Genomic DNA, 21266 nt, shown 5'->3' on the forward strand with positions numbered 1-21266 from the left:
CATGCAATGTAAATTCAAAACCCCTATAATCTAAGCATAGAATTGATTTGATTTCAACCAACTATATAATTAACCTATGTAGGCTATTTGGCTATACAAAGCTGACGTGATGACAATTCAACTATATCGACTATAAACTTTATTATTATAATAATAACGAAATTATCATTTTTCCAGCTACAAACTTATTTTTAGCTAAATTATGAGAATGCGTTCCATTAAAACCGCCAGGTTTGTCTCCTCTATGATTCCGTAGTATTGGATTCCATAGAGACGGGCAAGCATATTTTTTGTTGTTGCCAGATCGCTAACAAGCTATACCTCATAGAAGAAGCTAACCAATCTAACACCCAAGATAAGGTAAATCGTGTTTAAACTTCCTTGCTAAGATATTGTGTTATAGTGTGCAACTTTTAAGAACATTATGCAGCAAATATGATATCAACTAGGTGTATTGCTCGAAGTGTATAGTTAATGTAAATAGTTACATTACGGGCTGTCGTGTTTCTGATTTGGCTTATGTTAACGTAGTTGGCTAGCTAAAGTAACGTTAGTGATATCGTTGACTTTGGTAGCATAAGGCCGTATCTGATTTTTCTTAAATCTCTCAGGATCCAGAAGACTTCCTTGTGTGATTGAGTGCCACAACACGAACAAACGATGTCCTTTAGAGACTTACGAAGTAAGTAACGTTAGCTAGCTATTACCACAGGCAGAAGAGGAGTTATAAATATCTTCGATATTAATGTCTGTAATAGAGAGTAATAGTAATGGCGTCTTTTTGTAGGCACTCTAATAACGCGGATGCCCGCCGTGGCTCGTTAGTTAATGCCATAGGGAATTTAATGGGGGTATGAGATGAAAGCCGAAAATAAGGTCTGGGAAACAAAGGCTTAAGAAATCTTATACGTTCAGTTCTAATAGATAATCGTCATCACCTAAAGTCACTTTTTGTGAATTTTGAAGCTTTTGTTAATGAAAACAAAGCACATCTTTTCTAGAAGCAAGTCGAAGTCTACGCCCCTTCGTCGGTCATTGGTCAACATTAGGGATTCTTCAATTGAATGTTTGTCATTCAATTATGACAACTTCGAGTTGTTTTCACGGTTTTTTTTCCACTTGAGAAATACTATGAAAAAAAACCTGCATCAAACATCTTAATTAAATTGCGCGACTAAGATTTCTACGGCAAAAACGTCAAATTGAATGACAGATTTCATAAATTATCTTTGATTAAGTCAGACTATTTTGAGGAACGGTGCATCAAGATGGACAAACAGTACTATTGTTGCTTCCCCCCCTCGTTTTCCAGGTGAAGGTCTCTAATAAGGAAGTATGCATGCGCACTCGTTCGGCTAGCTGCCAGCCGAACCGAAGAATGCATGAACCTTAAACCTGTGTTAACCTCAGCCCTTATTTTATCCATTGGTACCAATTATATGCGCATCCTGGCTTCTGGGCCTGAGTGACAGGCAGTTTACTTTGGGCACGTCAGTAAGGTGGAAATTGATAAAAAAATGACCCTAGCCTGAAGAAGATAACTACTTGAGTAAAAGTCTAAAAGTATTTGGTTTTAAATAAACTTAAGTATCAAAAGTAAATGTAATCGCTAACATGTACTTATATTAGGCAAAGCAGACGGACACATTTTGTAGTTTTTTTTTGTGCCAGGCACGCTCCAACTCTCAGACATAATTTACAAACTTAAAAAATTAAAAAGAAAAAATATATATATATGTATAAGTGTGTGTGTATTTCACCTTTTATTTAACCAGGTAGGCCAGTTGAGAACAAGTTCTCATTTACAACTGCAAATTGGCCAAGATAAAGCAAAGCAGTGCGACACAAACAACAGTTACACATGGAATAAACAAACGTACAGTCAATAACACAATAGGAAAAAATCTACATACAGTGTGTGCAAATGAGGTAAGATTAGGGAGGTAAGGCAATAAATAGGCCATGGTGGCGATGTAATTAGAGTTCAGCAATTAAACACTGGAGTGATAGGTGTGCAGAAGATGAATGTGCAAGTGAAGAAACTGGGGTGCAAAGGAGCAAAATACAGATGGGCTATGTACAGGTGCAGTGATCTGTGAGCTGCTCTGACAACTGATGCTTAAAGTTATTGAGGGAGATATGAGTCTCCAGCTTCAGTGATTTTTGCAATTCGTACCAGTCATTGGCAGCAGAGAACTGTAAGGAAGGGTGGCCAGAGGAGGAATAGGCTTTGGGGTGACCAGTGAAATATACCTGCTGGAGCGTTTGCTACGGGTGGGTTGTGCTATGGTGACCAGTGAGCTGAGATATGGCTGGGTATTATGACTCATACTGTGATACTCTAACATTAGGTAACGTTAGCTACGTGATGAAAACAAGATGTTTCTCCTAAGGTTTGCAATACAGGGTGGCTATCTGCCAAAGTAATCTAGCTTTCTTGCTATTTATGGTAGCAGATAGGTAAAAAAAAAAAAACTATTGGTCCAGGCATCATGACACTAGTTACACAATAAGTTGGAAACCAGTAGAAAAAGGTATCAGCCAGCAGAAAGTAGTTAGTGGATCTCATTATAATGCAAATAACCATCTCTTGACAGATTTCACAGAAATGATGCGGGCTCTGGGCTATCCTCGCTTGATATCCATGGAGAACTTCAGGACCCCCAACTTTACCCTGGTGGCAGAAATTCTCATTTGGCTTGTGAAAAGGTGATAAATAGGCGACATCTGACAAATGCAGTGGCCAGTCTTCTGACAAATGCACACGATACAGCACACTGCTGCAATGATTGTTATTGTATCATATGTTTCTGTCGTTCCAACAGATATGAACCGCAAATGGACATACCGAGTGACGTGGACACGGAGACAGACAGGATTTTCTTCATAAAGGCAGTGGCCCAATTTATGGTAAAGATGCAATGTCATTTGTTTAAGGCCGCATCTCGCCTCCTTGGATCCCTTTTCCCCAGAGCTAAAGTCCCGTCAGCCTTGGTCTTACTTTGTTAATTGGGCACCATTCGCCAGGGTACAGTAGAGCAGAGACCGTGTGTCAAGTATATGCACCGAAGCTTAGGGACCTTTAGCTGTCGGGAAGAGGGGTCCAGAGAAGTTGGATTCACAGCCACTCCTTTTGTTAAATGTATTTGTCTGTTTGTCAATATTTTGCTTATTTTGAGACCTCCCATATTTGTCTATCGTACATCTTATTATTTTGTAGTAACTGTTCTACAAGGCCACTTTAATTTTAGCGCTATCGTCTTTAGAAAATAAGGGAATGTGTAGTTTACGAGGCAAACAGGTTTTTAAGAGGGGAACTCAAAATGTGTTTTCACCTGATTCCAGGCAACAAAGGCTCACATCAAGGTCAACACAAAGCGTCTGTACCAGGCTGATGGCTACGCTGTGAAAGAGATGTTGAAGATCACCTCAGTGCTGTACAGTGCCATGAAGACCAAGGAGATGGCCTCAGGGGACAAAGTGGAGGAGGACAATAGCAAATTCAAGTTTGACTTGGGTTCCAAGGTGAGAATGACACTGTAACATGTACATGTTGCCAACTCCATGTAGGCCTACCTTCAAATATGCTAGCTCCATGTACCTTCTATGTAACAAAAAAAAATATACCAAATGAGAAAAGATCTGCAAGAAATTGTTATTTTTAGGAAGAAATGGCGTGGAGGTCCAAAATGGTTGACCGGTACTGTAGGTTTCTACGGTTCTGCTGAAAGATTCTGTTTAGCCCATAGATATGACTAGGTTAATATTAGCAGGGGACCCCTGACATAGCAAAGACTGCATGGGGTTTCTCTGTTGGTGTTACAGGGTTATTGGTATTGTAATATATTCAGCCCCACAGACAAGGAGATAATCCCAGCCCTGTCTGTGAAGACAGTTCAGACCTGTTGGGGGTTCGACCACAGATGTGACAAATGGACAATTTTGCTTAAGGTTTAAACAGATGTTTTGTTTTTTGTTTAAAACGGTAAGATAAAGTCATAAAATTCCACATCAATTCACAATGCAAAATAATGGTCTTATTATGACCGCTAGGGCCAGGCATTGAAGTTAAAAGTGTATCTACCGCAGTCATATACTCTTGAAAGTGCCTCGGTTACAGCGTTTTTGTTTGTCTGTAAGAGTACACTACGGCTTTTTAACACTAAACCGCCTGGCTTTCAGCCTATAAGTACCCCTTAGAGAACGTTGCCGGGCGTCACCTTTAGCATATGCATCAGATTCATATCCACCCACAATGTGTACAAACATAAGCACCAACTCTTGTTAAATAGTGCGTAAAGGATGAATTGCATGAAGAAATATTATTGGAAATAAATCCATGTAGAAATTTAGCCACAATAGTGTAAATCTACAAAGTCCTAGGGAAAAACATGGGCCTGGACTTTGTAGAATTACACTATAGGCGGACTAGCATCGTTTGCTTCCCCTCGCTCATCAACTCGGATAGCGTCAAGGATATGTTTTTCAGTATTCTAAAAGTCTAGTGCAACACGTAGAATGTTTTAATTTCCCCTTACGATACATTTAGTAATAGTTATAGTAAATTAAACAGTCCTGTAACAGCTTATTTTGACAAAGTAAAAGAGAATGATACAGTATTAACCCGCAAGTCACGCCTTCAAATTAAAATCATGAGCGCCAATGCTGACTTATGCTGACTTATTACTGCATTGTCGGAACTAGAAGCACAAGCATTTCGCTACACTCGCATTAACATCTGCTAACCATGTGTATGTGACAAATAAAATTTGATTTGATTTGATGGGTAGGCATAACACGAACTCGTCATCACACTATTATTTTTATAAATTAAATCAACCTCTTCACCATCCTTATCATTCAGTTAGGCCTAGTTTAATTGTGAAGTAACGTGCACAATTATCACCCATTCATTCTTATCTATAACCTTATTTTACCAGGTAAGTTGACTAAGAACACATTCTCATTTACAGCAACAATCAGGGGAATAGTTACAGGGGAGAGGAGGGGGGATGAATAAGCCAATTGGAAGCTTGGGATGATTAGGTGGCATGATTAGGGGTGTTAACACCCCTACTTTTACGATAAGTGCCATGGGATCTTTAGTGACCACAGCGAATCAGGACACCCGTTTAACTTCCCATCCGAAAGACGGCACCCTATACAGGGTAATGTTCCAAATCACTGCCCTGGAGCATCGGGCTAATATTTTTTTAGACCAGAGGAAAGTGCCTCCTAAATCCTTTTGGTCTCTCATCCAGGACCAACCCTGCTTAGCTTCAGAGGCAAGGATGCAGTGTGGTATGCTTCAGTGCGGAGAGAGACAGAGACACATGCCTGGCTGGGTACAAACATCCTACAGCTCATTGTCTTGCGGGTTAAGTTGTGAATAGTTGTGGGGTAAAAAGGCTTTTCTGTTTGTGAGTTGAAAAATTCTGACATGAGCAATGTAAAATACAACCATTTTAGGAAAAGTCAGGGAAGGACATAGCTTTTTTGTGGTAGGAATCGTCCGCTAGGAATCGATTCCTAAGATTCAGTATTTTTGTAATGGATGAGACTGATTTTAGTTGCCGTGCTTCCGAGAACACAAACACTGATCTTTCATAGCGAGCTAGCAAGGGACGGAGAGAGACAGGAGGGGCGTGCTGGAATGTTGTATTTCGCAATTTCTTGTCTTTCAATGTCTCGCAACTTGAGTAATGCAGGGCTTTATCATCAATTAATAGGCTAGGATATTTTACACGCAACAGACCGAAGACTGAACACACACTCGCATCATTAGCGAAGAGAAAGAGCTGGCGAGCCAGTGATTTGAGTATTGTGGAGGGGGGGAAAACCGTTGTTTTTCCATTACGGATTTTTCTTAACGTTAAAGATCCCAATTTCGTTTAAACGTTCACACCCCTAGGTTCGACCCTCGTAAATTGGTTGGGATTTGCATTTTGACCACTTTGGGCATCTCTGTACACACTGTTGTAGATCAGAATCTTAGAAGGAATGAAAAAATTATATATTTTACTAGACAATTATCACAGTTGATTATGACAAAGTATGCCATAACAATTTTTTTGATATTAGTGGCGCAGCGGTCTAAGGCACTGCATCTCCGTGCTAGAGGTGTCACTACAGGCACTCTGGTTCGAACACAGTGCCACTGACCAAAGACTGTGGGTTCTCCTTCTCCTTGGCCGATGTAAGACATTTAATCGTGTTCACCCTCGCAAGGTTGCCGGCCCAGACGGCATCCCTAGCGTGTCCTCGGAGCATGCGCAGACCAGCTAGCTGGTGTGTTTACGGACATATTCAGTCTATCCCAGAGATGGCCACCATTGTTCCTGTACCGAAGAAAGCAAAGGTAACTGAACTAAATGACTATCGCCCCTTAGCGCTCACTTCTGTCATCATTCTGGACTCCAAAAGCAACAAGCCCATCTCCAGAAACTCCTGTACCCCTATATAGGTCCTAGGGGGACATTTAAGCATATACCTGATAACATTATTTTGCATGACCTGTATTCTCTTTTTCAGCTTTTTTGATAGCCCACTATACCATGCAGAGCAGGCATAATCAACATGACACTGAATCAAGGTTGAGACATGCAGTTTCTTAACTTTGCTGTTAAAATATCTAGTGTTACGATATAAACCATTTCAATTCGTTTGCCATTTTAGAAATAGTCTTAGCAGCAATCTGGTCTCCAGAAAGGGATTGATCTAGGGACACACCAAAATAAGTTACACTTGTTTTAGATTCATTCTCCTTGCCTGCACAGTTGACCTTTTATTTTGTCAGCCCAAAACAATCTGTTTCGTTAAAAAAAAAAACGTATTCAGTTTTTCCCAAATGTCGCAACATTTTGTTCAGTCAACCAATCTCTAGCAAAATGCAATTCCTCTATGTAAACTGTATCCTTGACTGATATCAGCATAAAGCAGGAGTTTGCACTTTACTGTATCTGGCATGTCATTAACATACATAAGAAATAAGAGAGGCCATAAAATTGATCCCTGCGGTGCTCCACAGGATATTTCTTTGGCCTCTGACAGAACATCACCAACATTACGTACTTGGGTTCTGTTGGTCAGATAAGACCAAAACCAATTCACTGCTACATCATTTAGACCCATGCATTTCAGTTTCATCAGGAGAATATCATGGTTCACAGTGTCAAAATCTTTCAGCAGGTCTAACATGATCATACCTGTATAGCTCCCCTTCTCACTCTCTTTTGAAAGAAAAGCAAATGTTTTTGTTCATTTAAAATAACATCAAATTGATCAGAAATACAGTGTAGCTATTGTTAATGACTATTGTAGCTGGAAACGGCAGATTTTTTTGATGGAATATCTCCATAGGCGTACAGAGGCCCATTTATCAGCAACCATCACTCCTGTGTTCCAATGGCACGTTGTGTTAGCTGATCCAAGTTTATCATTTTAAAAGGCTTATTGATCATTAGAAAACCCTTTTACAATTATGTTAGCACAGCTGAAAACTGTTGTTCCTATTAAAGAAGCAATTGAATATCTGGAGCATCAGCATTTGTGGGTTTGATTACAGGCTCAAAGTGGCAATAAACAAAGACCTTTCTTCTGAAACTCATCAGTCTATTCTTGTTCTGAGAAATGAAGGTTATTCCATGCGAGAAATTGCCAAGAAACTGAAGATCTCGTACAACGCTGTGTACTACTCCCTTCACAGCACAGCACAAACTGGCTTTAACCAGAATAGAAAGAGGAGTGGGAGGCCCCGGTGCACAACTGCACAAGAGGACAAGTACATTAGAATGTCTAGTTTGAGAAACAGACACCTCACAAGTCCTCAACTATCAGCTTCATTAAATAGTACCCGCAAAACACCAGTCTCAACGTCAACAGTGAAGAGGCGACACCGGGATGCTGGCCTTCTAGGCAGAGTTGCAAAAAGCAAGCCATATCTCAGACTGGCCAATAAAAAGGAAAGATTAAGATTGGCAAAATAACACAGACACTAGAAGGCCAGCATCCCAGAGTCGCCTCTTCACTGTTGACGTTGAGACTGGTGTTTTGTGGGTACTTTGTCCTCTGTTACCATGCACAGCTCAAACAAATAATTTGTGATACATTTGCTATGGTTAAAGTTGTTAATGAAAGACTGGCCATCGTGTCCAGAGCAGGTCGGAAACAACTTAACCAGAGATGAGGCTATAGTGGTAAAAAATATATATATTTGCAGCCTTTGTCTGGTCATCACATAACACATCATCAATATCCAGGCCAACACTACAGGATTTGACCTTATGGAGAGTTTTTGAGACAATGTCCTTTAACAATTTCCACAGTTTACGAGTCTGATGTAAGTTGTAATTAACAGTGTCTATGTTATGTTTGGATTTGACCTTATCCATTGTGTATCTGGTTTATACAGTTACTATAACCATCATAATCTTGTAGATTTGTCCTTTTGAATTTGGCCAGGTAGCGATCTCTTTTCCTTGTGAGGTCTAAGATCTCGGAAGTGATCCATTTCCCTGACCGCTGTATGATTCTAATTTGTTTCATCGGAGCCAGAGAGTCGAGTGCAGACAGAAACATATCTTTAAAAGATACCAAGCTTGATCAACATCACAGTTTTGTACATGAGACCAATCCAACTTTCCAAGTACTTCTACAAACGTTCCTTTGAGTATTGTTTCATAGACCGTACCTTCATGTAGTTATTACCTGGCTCAAGTAGTATTTTGGATTTCTTACGGGTACAGTAGGTTACCATATGATCACTAAAAACAATATTTAAGACTCCTGACTGACAGACATTCTCTTGGTCTGATGATACAATAATCAAATCCAAAGTTGACTTACTTTCTACACACCCGGGTTGGCTCAACAATCAGTTGTTTCAGTTATACAGGGCATTTACTAGTGTACATTTCTTGGGTGATAACTGCACATTTGTATTACAATCGCCAAGCAGAATATATTCTCTATCAGCAAATACATTGTGATCACAGCAATTTGATTCAAGTAATCATAGAAATGATTCTGCTTAGGAGTCCAATAGCACACACCAACAACTATATTACGACATTTAGGAAGAAGTATATCTACTGGTGCAACCTCAATCCATCCATTTTCAGATCTGAATGAGGATTAAAATGCACATCATTAAAACGCACATGCCGCCACCATTTCAGTCAATTCTATGAATGCTATAACCAGGTAGCTCAACCTCATTATCCTCAATTGACCCGTCGAGCCATGTCCTAGTCACAGCAACTACTGCAGCCCAGGTGTTAGAAGCGAGGAGCTTTAATTCCTCTAATTTCGGCAGCAGGCTCCATGTGTTGACATGAATAAAGTGAAGTCCTTTCCGATTGAAACAGTCAAACATGTCATTTTCTGTGCCCACTGCTGACACATCAACTATCTCATCTAGATTGCACTCATCATCCCTGCTTGTGTCCGGCATCGCAATGTATGCTGTTTAAACATAGTGCCAAACATTGGAAACAAGCGAAGTGTTACTTTGAGACTTTACAGCTTCATCATATGACAAGGGTTGGATATCCCCACACTTACTTGGCGCTTTATGCTTATGTTGCAGAACGATACATTGCATGAGGCACACAGATGCAGTCCTCCATAACATTCAGGCTGTAATCAGTACTTGAACAAATCAATAACTACTGGTGACCACTCAAAACTAGCAGTCACAGTCAACAGCCCTTAAGTACTGGGCCCAGATTCACAAAACCTTCTTGAGAAAAACTGTCTTAACTGCCATTTTTTTCCCTTAACTATAGACTTAAGAAGTATGTTAAGCTAAGTTGCTATTCCTCAAAACGATTATTGGAAATGTTATTGCGCAACTTATGTTCTCCTGAAGCAAAAAGTTAAGAAGAAATTTGATTATTGAAAATAAAGTTAATGGAAATGTTGTTAATTCTAAGATGGCTGAACTTGTGTCTTAAACTCGGGGCAGTGAGAGAAAAAGCTCATGAAAGCAATTGAACATGTTTAATTCACTCACAGACTTTATCTGAAAGTTTCATTATTGATTATTTTAAACTCAAGAACATGTTTTAGAACAGTAATTTCAGTACGAAATATGCTAACATGATTGCCATTGCTAGCTAGATAGCTAAAATGGTTGCCTTGCAACAAATAAGATGTAAGAAGATGTTTGAAAAGTTCGTAAGAAAATCATTAAATCTTAAGATATTGTTGATGAATTACACTTACGAACTATCTTAACTTTTTTTCCTTTGACTTAGGTTTTTGCGTAAAGAAGTGTTTTGTGAATCTGGGCCCTGGTGTTTTTCCCCACTATTACAATATATTTAGTTATTGATGATTGTGGCTGGTGACACCACCATGAAAATTGCACACAAAAAAGGAAAGGAAAACAACTCTATCGTCAAGAAATGTTATTTTCTGTATTACGTGTTGGTGTTTTCAAATGTACTTTTCATAGGCTTTTCCCTCTGAATTCTCCTTCTCTTGTCTGTGATCCAGATTGCAGACCTGAAGGCAGCGAGGCAGCTGGCCTCGGAGATCACGTCTAAAGGAGCGTCGCTTTACGACCTGCTGGGGAAGGAGGTGGACCTGAGGGTGAAGGAAACAAACACACACACAGGCTCAGAAACACACCACGGCTGGGGAAAGCAATCAGACATTTTGACTGCATGTCTGGGACTGTGGGTGACGGTTTGACAGCCCCCCTAATATGTGGAGATGTTACCAAAGACATCTGTATCATTTAAAATATTTGACACGGCACTTGATTTGAGAAGACATTGGAACGCTGCAGACAGGCACACACTGGTTACTTAGAAGTATGAACCCCACAAACCTTGGGGAAGAATGTCTATGCAATTCCTCACCAGAATCTATGTGAGAGATTATAATGACATGTTGTCTTTGAGAGTTGAACCTTATCATGTTAATCCTGTCTCTTTTTTGATTATAGGAGATGAGAACTGCTGCCATCTCCAGACCCTTGGAGATCAATGAGACAGAGAAGGCCCTCAGAGCAGCCATCAAGGAAGTTTTGGTGTGTATTGTCTTGAGATACAGACACAGCTCATATGTCTGTTCCACCAGCATTCACTCTCAATAGCAACCACTCTAGCTAATGTCTTGCTCTGTGGTCCAGGAAAGCGTGGATAAAACCAAAGACATGCTGAACAACGTGTCCTCAGATGAGACCAGCCTGGAATCCAAAATGGAGAAGAAGAAACAGGAGCTGGAGAGGAATCAGAAGAGACTCCAGACTCTACAGAGTGTACGGTGAGTTAGGAGAAACTTCTGTGGCAATTATGTGTTTAAAAAAAATATATATATTTAGAACAGTGGTTCTTAACCTGGGTTCGATCGAACCCCAGGGGTTCGGTGAGTCAGTCTCAGGGGTTCGGCGGAGGTCAAGACACACTTCCGATTCATATGATTCGTGATGACACGCTCCGCTTGGCCATCATTGGCTGCATGTGATCACGCTACATCGCTAGGCCTATCTGTGCTGCAGGGAATTTGGTGTGCTCAGTAGTCGACTTGTGACTGTCGTGATGGTACGTCTTGTGATTTCTTTCTTAATATTTTAATCCCTTCATACTTACTATGTCGAGCAAAAAAAGAAAGTGGTCGGACGAATATGTACAATATGGATTCACATGTATAACGGAACGTGATGGGAGTCAGTGTCCTAACTGCATGATTTGCAATGCCAAGTTGAGCAATTCTAGTCTAGCACCGGCAAAACTAAGAGAACACTTCCTTAAGCTGCATGGAGATGGAAAATACAAGAACACAACACTCGCTGAATTCAAGGTGAAGAGAGCCAGATTCGATGAAAAGGCTACTCTGCCTGTTCTCGGCTTTGTACCCATCAACAAACCGATCCTCACAGCATCGTACGAAGTTGCTTACCTGATCGAAAAGCAGGGCAAACCACACACCATTGGTGAAACACTCATAAAACCAGCTGTGTTGAAGATGGCGAATATCATGCTGGGAAAAGAGGCTGAAGTTAAGTTATCCCAAATTCCTCTTTCAAATGACACCATCAGCGACAGAATAGAGGACATGAGCAACGACATCTTGGCTCAAGTAGTTGCAGATCTGATTTCAAGCCCGGCAAAATTCAGCCTTCAACTGGACGAGACCACAGACGTTTCCAATCTAAGCCAGCTTGCTGTATTCGTGCGCTATGTGAAAGACGACGTGATAAAGGACGATTTTTTATTTTGTAAGCCTCTTACAACAACAACTGAGGCAGCCGATGAGAAGAAACTTGTGGATGAATTCTTCAAAGACAACAATCTTTCGTGGGATATGGTTTCTGCAGTTTGTTCGGACGGAGCTCCAGTCATGCTGGGAAGAAAGTCTGGTTTTGGTGCTAGTGAAAGCCGATGCACCACACATCATTGTTACGCATTGTATTCTGCACAGGCATGCGTTGGCAACAAAAACCTTGCCTCCAAAACTGGCAGAAGTATTACAAATTGTAGTGGAATGCGTGAACTATGTGCGAACTAGTGCTCTGCGGCATTGCATCTTCAGTGAGCTGTGTAAAGAAATGGGCTCTGAATTCGAGGTACTTCTGTACCATTCTAACGTTCGGTGGTTATCCCGGGGACAGGTGCTGAATCGTGTTTTTGCCATGCGTGTGGAATTAGCCCTGTTTTTGCAAGAGCACCAACATTGCCATGCAGATTGCTTCAAAAATTCTGAGTTCATTCTCATTTTAGCGTACATGGCCGATATCTTCGCAGCTCTCAATCATCTCAATCAAAAGATGCAGGGCGGTGGAGTCAACATCATCGAAGCGGAGGAAAACCTGAAGGCTTTTCAAAAAAGGCTACCGTTATGGAAACGACGAACAGAGAACAATAACTTCGCAAACTTTCCCCTGCTGGACGACTGTGTAAGTAAGATCGAAGATGTATCTGGAATCGGAGACATTTCTGTACCCGCGGAACTGAAGCAAGCAATTGCCACGCACTTAGATTTTGATGATTTTGTTCTTTGAACACAATGATGTTGATGCATGTTGGTTCATTTTGTGCACCAGTCAAATATATACCTGTTTTGAATTTGAAAAAATAATTTTATTTTTCCAATTAAGAAGGGTTCGGTGAATGCGCATATGAAACTGGTGGGGTTCAGTACCTCCAACAAGGTTAAGAACCACTGATTTAGAAGGACTGAGAAGCTCTGTTCTGATGACTTTTTAAAAGGACATTGTACTCCAAAATGAATGAAAATACAATTATGCTGACACCATCTAAAATAGAATTTCCACCTCGAGAAATGAGCCCAATAACATATTGGTCAAATTATTTTAACATATTGGACCGTGAAATTAATTTAACATATTTTAACATAGGCTATATGCATGGTCCCTATGATCAGGTGTGCTATTAGCACTGAGCATTATAACCTGTAGCCCAACTGATGCAGCATAGTGGCTATAAATAAATAGGCTGAAGCATTGTGTTGCCTATGTTCATTTACTAGGGATGTGCATCTTTCCCTTTCAAGATGATTTGATACGTGTCTAGATACATGGGCTCCGACACGATACAGGAAGGATACGTTTTAGTTTGAAATGATTCGAGAAAGTTTGATATGATTCGATGCACTAACATTTGTTGCATAAACATGAATTTTCTATTCTAAATAAAAACATCTGCTGATGATGGATCTGAGATGATGTGTGTGTGTTTATGGTGTATGTACTATTTTATTTATTTAACCTTTATTTAACTAGGCAAGTCAGTGAAGAACAAATTATTTTCTGCAATGGCGGCCTAGACCGGCCAAAACCCACCCATTTGGTTCTGAAATCACCATCACCCACTAATTAACTTGTCATTTTTGCAGATTAAGTGTTTGCGCTAGTAATGTATCAATATTTATCGTTTACAAATTAGCTATGACATGGTCAATGAATATATAGCACAATTTTGGATTTCACCCCCATCTCAAAATCAAATGGTTTTGACAGTTTTGAGGTTTTTACTGAGTGATCTTCTATCTTCGGCCTTGCATTGCACCTCGCAAAGACATTTATGTCCTCATTATGAGATGATCAACTTTACCCTGTATATCTAAAAAATGACCATATACAGTACACTGATTATTTAAAACAGAACTACCAAAACTATTGCTGATGGCGAACCTGAACAATTAAAATAATGTATAGCCAGATGTCTCCGGTAGTTTACTTTCATTCTTGTAAAACACAATTTTCAACTGCGCATAGATAACAATAACCTAGAAATTACATAGGTTGTCACTCAACCAATGAAGCCTAATATCACGCAAGCCATTTTAGCGTTTGAATGCTGAAGGTGCCGCGCAAGATCAGGAACAGGTTGCCTACCTCGTGAAGCTGAGAATAGTGCGCGGTTTGACTAGGCTACTGATATTGCCTGGGGTGGTTCGGCAAACAAAATTACTTGTAGATCAATGAATCAACACCGTTACATGCAGTTTGACACTAAAGGAGAAGGCGCATCAGTTGTCACTGTGATGTTTTGAATCGATTTTCTGACCGACGCATGCTACATTTGTATCAGTTTGGGTCCGCGGACTGATACAAGTAAACATTTGAGTCGGGGACTGATGAGTATCGGTGAATCGTTACATCCCAAGCATGCGTCCCTATTGGGCTAATCATTAGCGAGATCCCAAATATTATATTTTAACTAGTTAGCATCTATTTCATAAATGTTATGTCCCCAAAAATGTCGTCCATTTAGCCCCACTCTCCCCTATGCACTCACAACAAATTGCAGCTAAGGCAATGTGCTTAACCATGCTGCTGCTAAAAACTCCGGGTTTAAAATGGTGCAGTTCGCGCATATTTAGGAGTTGAGAAATAAATCAAGCAGGAATGGAAAACTGGGACCTCCCCCCTTTTTTTTAAACAACGATAATTAAAACTGCTGTTTTCGCGATTGCAAGAATTGTTGTGCTTTGACTGCTTATACGAATGCATGTTTCCCTCCCTAAGGCAATTGTAACTTGAATGCGCATTGATAAGAAATATTTATCTTGCATAGAACACACAACAACAAGCCAAATAGGTAAATAGATCAACCATTCTACTATGGGGTTGCCAGATTTTTCTATTCATTACATGATTTGTTTGCAGCGGGAAATTAAATGTGGACTGGTCGAGCATGTTCAAAGTGCTCCTCGACAGAATTATTTTTTCATGTTCGATATTTTGGGGGAATCGCGACAATATCTTTGCTGTTGCGCAGCGCCACAGATAAATGACTGCAGCGGAAACACTGCTAAGATCGCATAAGCCATGGCAAATGTGTAGAATTGCAGGACATTTGCTTTAAAACGGCACATTTTTCTCTCTGCTCCATGGCAAGATGTGTAGAATTGCAGCAACATTTTGTCACTGCGGCCAACAGGAAGGCCTCTAAAATTTCAGCCGGCGACCGCACCATTGGCTTCGCACCACTTACGTCCCATTTTGATCCAGAAAAATCCCAGGTTATCTCCAAAGTTTTTTTGAAATAGTTAGAACAAATAAGATGACGCTCCGGTAACATGGATAACTATTGAAAGATAGCTGCTATACGTTTTTTTCCCCCTACATTTTATAATAAACATGATGCAACTTTTGGTAGATAGGCTGCTGGCAGGTTGCAGTACAGCAAAGCCAAGTCAGCCAGTGCTCATGGTTCTCACAGGGGAAGTGAAATGAGAGGCTACATTGACTTTGCTCATGATCATGCACACCACAAATGACATGTAACTAACTATAAGTTCCTTAAATTGTATTTTGCGGGTGCCTTTTCATTATCTGGATAGTAGACACTTGTGGAGGTGCAACATAATATTTTAATTTGCCCCATGGCTCAGGTGGCCACAAGGATATTTGTCTCATTTCATTTGCAGCTGTTTCTGATTTAATAAACAATGCCATACTGGTAGGTGGTAACATTCAGATAAAACCCAGCCCTTAAACAAAACGTAAGCCCGAAAAGTATGTGTGTGTCATATCATTCACACGGATTTGCATGAAGTGGGCAGTTTGGATTTGTCACTTCAAAGGCCACATATATCATACTTGGGCTAAAACGATTACTTATTGACTTAAATCATTGTGCAAAATCATGGGTAAGCTCTTGCCATCATCTTTCAACTCAAAAAAGTTGATTTCTACTGTTGTGGGTGTTTTAAAGACATTGTAGGAGGCAAATCCAGACAGCAAGAAGTATGATAGCACATTGATTGAGGTGGGTTTGTTTTTTTATGCTCTGACATTTGATGTGACCAAAACATCATAGATATAGATGGAATGTGCTCAACTCTGTTCTCACAATCAAAAACAAAACAATTATAGCAGGGTTGTAGAACCCAAGAAACAATCTAATAATTGAGGGAAAAAGGACAGCACACACTTGGCAAAGTTGCAACAAATACATTTCAGTTGTTTTATGTAAGGTAATATACATCAGAGGAGCGGTTTAACTGGAGAATCCCTGGATGCTGTTGTAGTGCATCTTAAAGACATGCTCCGGTACTTTGGCGACCAGGAAGTATTTTTTAAACCTCCCTGTTTGGGCTGGATGTGTCAATGTGTAGTTCATACATGCTTAATCTATGAGCAAATTACTGCTTTACCTCAATTAGCCATGAAATCCTTAGTTTGAAAGTGACTGTTTTCTGGAGACTGAGCGATGCCATTTTCCCTAGATTTACCCCCATGTAGGCCAGCCACCTAGCAATTTAAGTTTCAGCCAATGAGCTTCAGCCCCTCAACATTTGAGTGGCAGCTAGCAAGACACGCACACAGCAGCGAGAGAGAAATGACGTGGTGCACATATCTGCACATTTGTGACGTAGTACACACTTTTTGGGGACCGCTTTTGGCTCGTGGGTGCTAATTTCAGAACTACAGGCAAAAAAATATACAAGTACCGGAATATACAAGTACCGGAGAATATCAAGTGCTTGCTTGCCCATCTGACCACACCCATTTTGCTCTTTACAATCTCATTGGGTGCTTCCTGGAGGAGGCAGAGTCCTCAAAGCTGCCCTTGGAAGCTTTTCTCTTCCTCTCCCTCTGCTGGGCCTTCTCTGCCCCCTCCTCGTCCTCCCTGCAGTCCGGAGCCTTTTTCTAGACTGGGACTGTGTACAGGACCAACAGCCGGAGGTCGTCTTCGAAGTCATAGTCCGAGATCCTCCACCCTCTCCCCTCATTGGTTGAAAACCTGATAAGCAACCCGTCGGCCTCCACACCGGCTCTCCACAGCAACCCAGCTTGTTTCGAAAACTACCCAGGATTTGAATGTCTTGAGGGTAGTGGGGAAGTGCCATCAGGATTCCTCTGGTACTGGTATTCCTCCTTGCCTCTGTTGTAGGTCTATTAGAAGCTCAGTTAGTGAGGCACCTGGAACAGTGGGGTGCTGGATGATCGGGAGAGAAAGAACCCCCCCCAATAGGTGATGGAGGATTCTCATCTGACATGGATTCTCTGCCTCTGCCCCATAGAGTAAGTCATGCTCAAGCGGAGTGCAGGTTGGTCACCTTTCCTGTCCAGAATAACAAACTTTCCATCCATATCCATACTGCCTGGAAAGAGAAGTCAAACAAAATGGTCAGAGCTGACTGCAATTTGAAGGCCCATGATTTCCCTTACAGTACAGCACTAAAGTTACTATCATCTAGAGGCTAACTTTTGCCCCAAGACTGTCCTGATGCTGTATCTCAATATTTGTTCATAAATACCTGGGAAGCGGTATAATATATATATTTTTTCATTTTTATTAGAAATGAACACTGTGTACAATGCTTTAAAGATTATTGAATCAACTTTGCTCATGAGTTAAGCAGTAAGCACGTTTTTATCTACATGCCTAACTCTTTTCTCTTGCACATCAATACATTCTAGCAGGGTGCTAGTCTAGAAGCCAAGAAACAAAAATCCCATAATATAGAAGTGAGAGTCCCAACACTCTTGAAATAGTTGCAGATTTTAAAAATATTTGTTTTATTACATTTATTTTTCTAAGACAATGTCTTATTTATAGCTCACAAACATTTCAGCTTAACACTAGTTTTCTCTCACTCACACTCACACACCTGTTCCTCTCCCAGGCCAGCATTCATGGATGAGTATGAAAAGATTGAGGAGGACCTGCAGAAGCAGTACGAGACCTACGTGGAGAAGTTCCGTAACCTGAGCTTCCTGGAGCAGCAGCTGGAGGACTACCATAGACTGGAGCAGGATAGGTTTGAGGTGAGCGAGCTTCCTCCTCAGTCATAGGGTTGTATTTGGTTGGTACCATAGATGTCAGGGGGCCTGTTCAAGAGAGTGTGACGTTACGGGAATGTTCACAAACATGCAGGTAACTGCCAGAATAAAGGAAACGCCAACATAAAAGAGTTTTAATAGCGTGTTGGTCCACCACGAGCCGCCAGAACAGTTTCAATACACCTTGACATAGATTCTACAAGTGTATGAAACTCTATTGGAGGGATGCGAAACCATTCTTCCACATGAAATTACATCATTTGGTTTTTGTTGATGGTGGTGGAAAACGCTGTCTCGGGCATTGCTCCAGAATCTCCCAAAAGTGTTCAAGTGGGTTGAGATCTGGTGACTGAGACGGACATGGCATATGGTTTACATCGTTTTCATGCTCATCAAACTATTCAGTGACCACTCGTGCCCTGTGGATGGGGGCATTGTCATCCAATGGGTGTATTAGACATGGTAGTTAAAATAATGGCCTGCCCAGTGTAGCCGGTGCTATACTGCACCGCTGTAACTCTGCGTTGTGTGTGGTTGACAGACTATAAACGTGGACTTTGGAGATCAGATAGTTTTAATCAAGCAGAACTGACTCTGCATCCTGCATCTGCATCCAAAAGGAAATAAAACATTTGTAGAGCCACATATGTTCTGAGAATCGTCGCCTCTTTCTCTCTCAGTGCATCAAAATGATTTGAGCACGAGCACGCCGGGCAAAACGTAAGTACACACTCCCCTTCTCCCAGGATGCAGGCATGCATAACAAATCAACACAACATATTGATATATGAACCTGGTGAAATTCACATAGTACTTTAACAACTGTTACACCAGCATTTTTATACATGACCCTAAGCATGATGGGATGTTAATTACTGAATTAACTCCGGAACCACACTGTAGAAGCTTAATAAAAAATAAGTTTCTATCTGCAACATTGAACATTTCACCTCACTGAACACACCCCTGGTCTGAATTCTACTGGCTGTTACCTCAAAACATGGTCTTGGCTGATATATTGTGATTGACAGATGTACAAAAGGCTATATCGACGACTTTTTCTTTGTTCTATCTCAGGAGACTGAGAACACCCTTAGGATGATGCAGCACAAACTGAGGGAGGAGGAGAGGAGGCTGATGAGGAGTGGAGGTGACACGCGCTCAGTAACACACACTTGTATGACACACTCAATAAACCACAATCGACATCACGCGCTTGATGATACACACACGAATTGATGCTCGAACACAGTCTCACGCATAATTTGAAAAGTAATCCATTCCTATTCAGAGGTAAAACTCATTCTGCTTGCATTGCACGTGTAATATTCTTTGAATGCCATGCTTTAATCAATAAATACTGCCCTTGGCCGTAATACTCTAGTTGTATATCTCCATAGCCAAAGACGAGGACTCCGATATGGACATCCCTGAGGACGAGGGTTCAGACAGTGATATGGAGGATCGCAGACCCTCTAAACCCCGTCCCACCAGAAATGGCCCTATGACAGGTACTAACTCTCTACTCTAGCGTTTACCCCTCTTCCTGAGGCAATGTCCAGCCAGGAGGGCCACCGTGTGCTATGGCGGCTTTCGTTCCAGCCCTGCTCCAACACACCTGATTTAAACTACAGCGTTTGAATCAGGTGGGTTAGACTGCAGTTCAGCTGGAGAGAAAAACCTCCAGGTTCCAGAGTCGCCCACCCGTGTCCCCACACGGACCCAGCTGCCTCATATCACACTTGACCTTTAAACCTCTATCCTAACAGGGAGAGGCGGAGCGCGGCTCGTCGGCAACATGCAGGGTGGAGACAGCGAGGAGGTCAGTAAAGGGGTAACCATGACGATGACGAGCACCAAAAAAAAGTATATATATATTCACTCCTTTTTAGAAACTCAACTCATTCACTCCATATTAAGTGATACCTACCAGTGAGGTATGACTACAGTCAATAGAGGATAATGCCAGCCTGAGACCGCTTTTCCGCAGGCAAACGAAGAGTAGGACAAGAGAGCACTTCCCAGGTAACGCCACCCCAAAGGACAGCACGTTCAATAGAAATGAGACTGGGAGGCAAAAGCGCTTTGTAATCTGTCTCCAGTGTCTAGAGATCGGTTTGTCTCCCATGAATTTGTGTATGGAGACTTCTCTGGCTAGATGCACAGAGCCCTCTTCTTTCTCCATCACTCTCTCTCTCATCTGTTCTTTCTATTCCTCATCTTTCTGTTCCTCATCTCATATTTCTCTTGTTTTATCCCCTTTTCACTTAATTTCCCTCCTTTTCTCTCCACCATTCGTATTTCAAAAGCCCAAAGCGGTTGCGTCCAACTCACTTCCTCGCGCTCCCACACGGAGGACAGGAAAGGTTGGTGTGGGACCATGGGATCTAGTCTGTGGCATCTGCCCCTAGCCATGATGGATGTGAACTGAGCAGATCACATGAGTAGATCCGATTGGCTAGCTCATTAGATGGCAACATCTGATTGGTAGTAGTTTAGAGTTTGGTTGCACTGCACAGGGAAATGTTTCCCTAGGTGGTCGTATTAACACGAGCTGAGCGTTACCCAATGTACCCTGTATGTGTGTAGAATTTCCCGAACCTCCTAGAACCCATCAGACTTTGGCTTGTAGTTGTGTTAAGGCACTATCATGGTAAGGTACGAACCTTGTTAGCTAACTCTGTCTGCTCTTTCAGACAGAGGACAGCGAAATAGACGTGGACGAGGATGATGATGACGATGAGGAAGGTGAGGAGGAGAATGAGGATCTGGAGGACGACAACGACAGTCTAGATGTCCCGGCGCCCAAGCCATCCCGTCCCTCCAGGGGACCCTTGAGGCCCCAGCTATTAGAGGAGAGCGATAACGACTTTTAAGCTGACACACACACACACATCCACCCACACTGTATTACAGCTCGTGAGCACTGAGGATAAACAAAACACTTTATTCCATATAACCTAATAATGTAATCATATAATAAACACTCTGTCCAATCTGA

At 41.4% G+C, this 21266-nt stretch overlaps 1 protein-coding gene across 1 annotated transcript; it reads left to right on the top strand.

Annotated features, from left to right (window-relative positions):
* The first annotated feature begins 246 nt into the window (after positions 1-246).
* On the top strand, positions 247-21266 carry LOC139368158 (clusterin associated protein 1). The gene is made up of 13 exons (XM_071106759.1): positions 247-360; positions 612-682; positions 2598-2709; positions 2826-2910; positions 3346-3525; positions 10498-10593; positions 10952-11035; positions 11138-11271; positions 18109-18250; positions 19343-19415; positions 19666-19776; positions 20035-20087; positions 20962-21266. The coding sequence occupies exons 2-13, from the start codon at positions 661-663 to the stop codon at positions 21139-21141; spliced, it is 1272 nt and encodes a 423-aa protein (XP_070962860.1). The 5' UTR covers positions 247-360; positions 612-660; the 3' UTR covers positions 21142-21266.

Source organism: Oncorhynchus clarkii, chromosome 16 (assembly GCF_045791955.1).
Source record: "Oncorhynchus clarkii lewisi isolate Uvic-CL-2024 chromosome 16, UVic_Ocla_1.0, whole genome shotgun sequence".
Classification (NCBI taxonomy): Eukaryota; Metazoa; Chordata; class Actinopteri; order Salmoniformes; family Salmonidae; genus Oncorhynchus; species Oncorhynchus clarkii.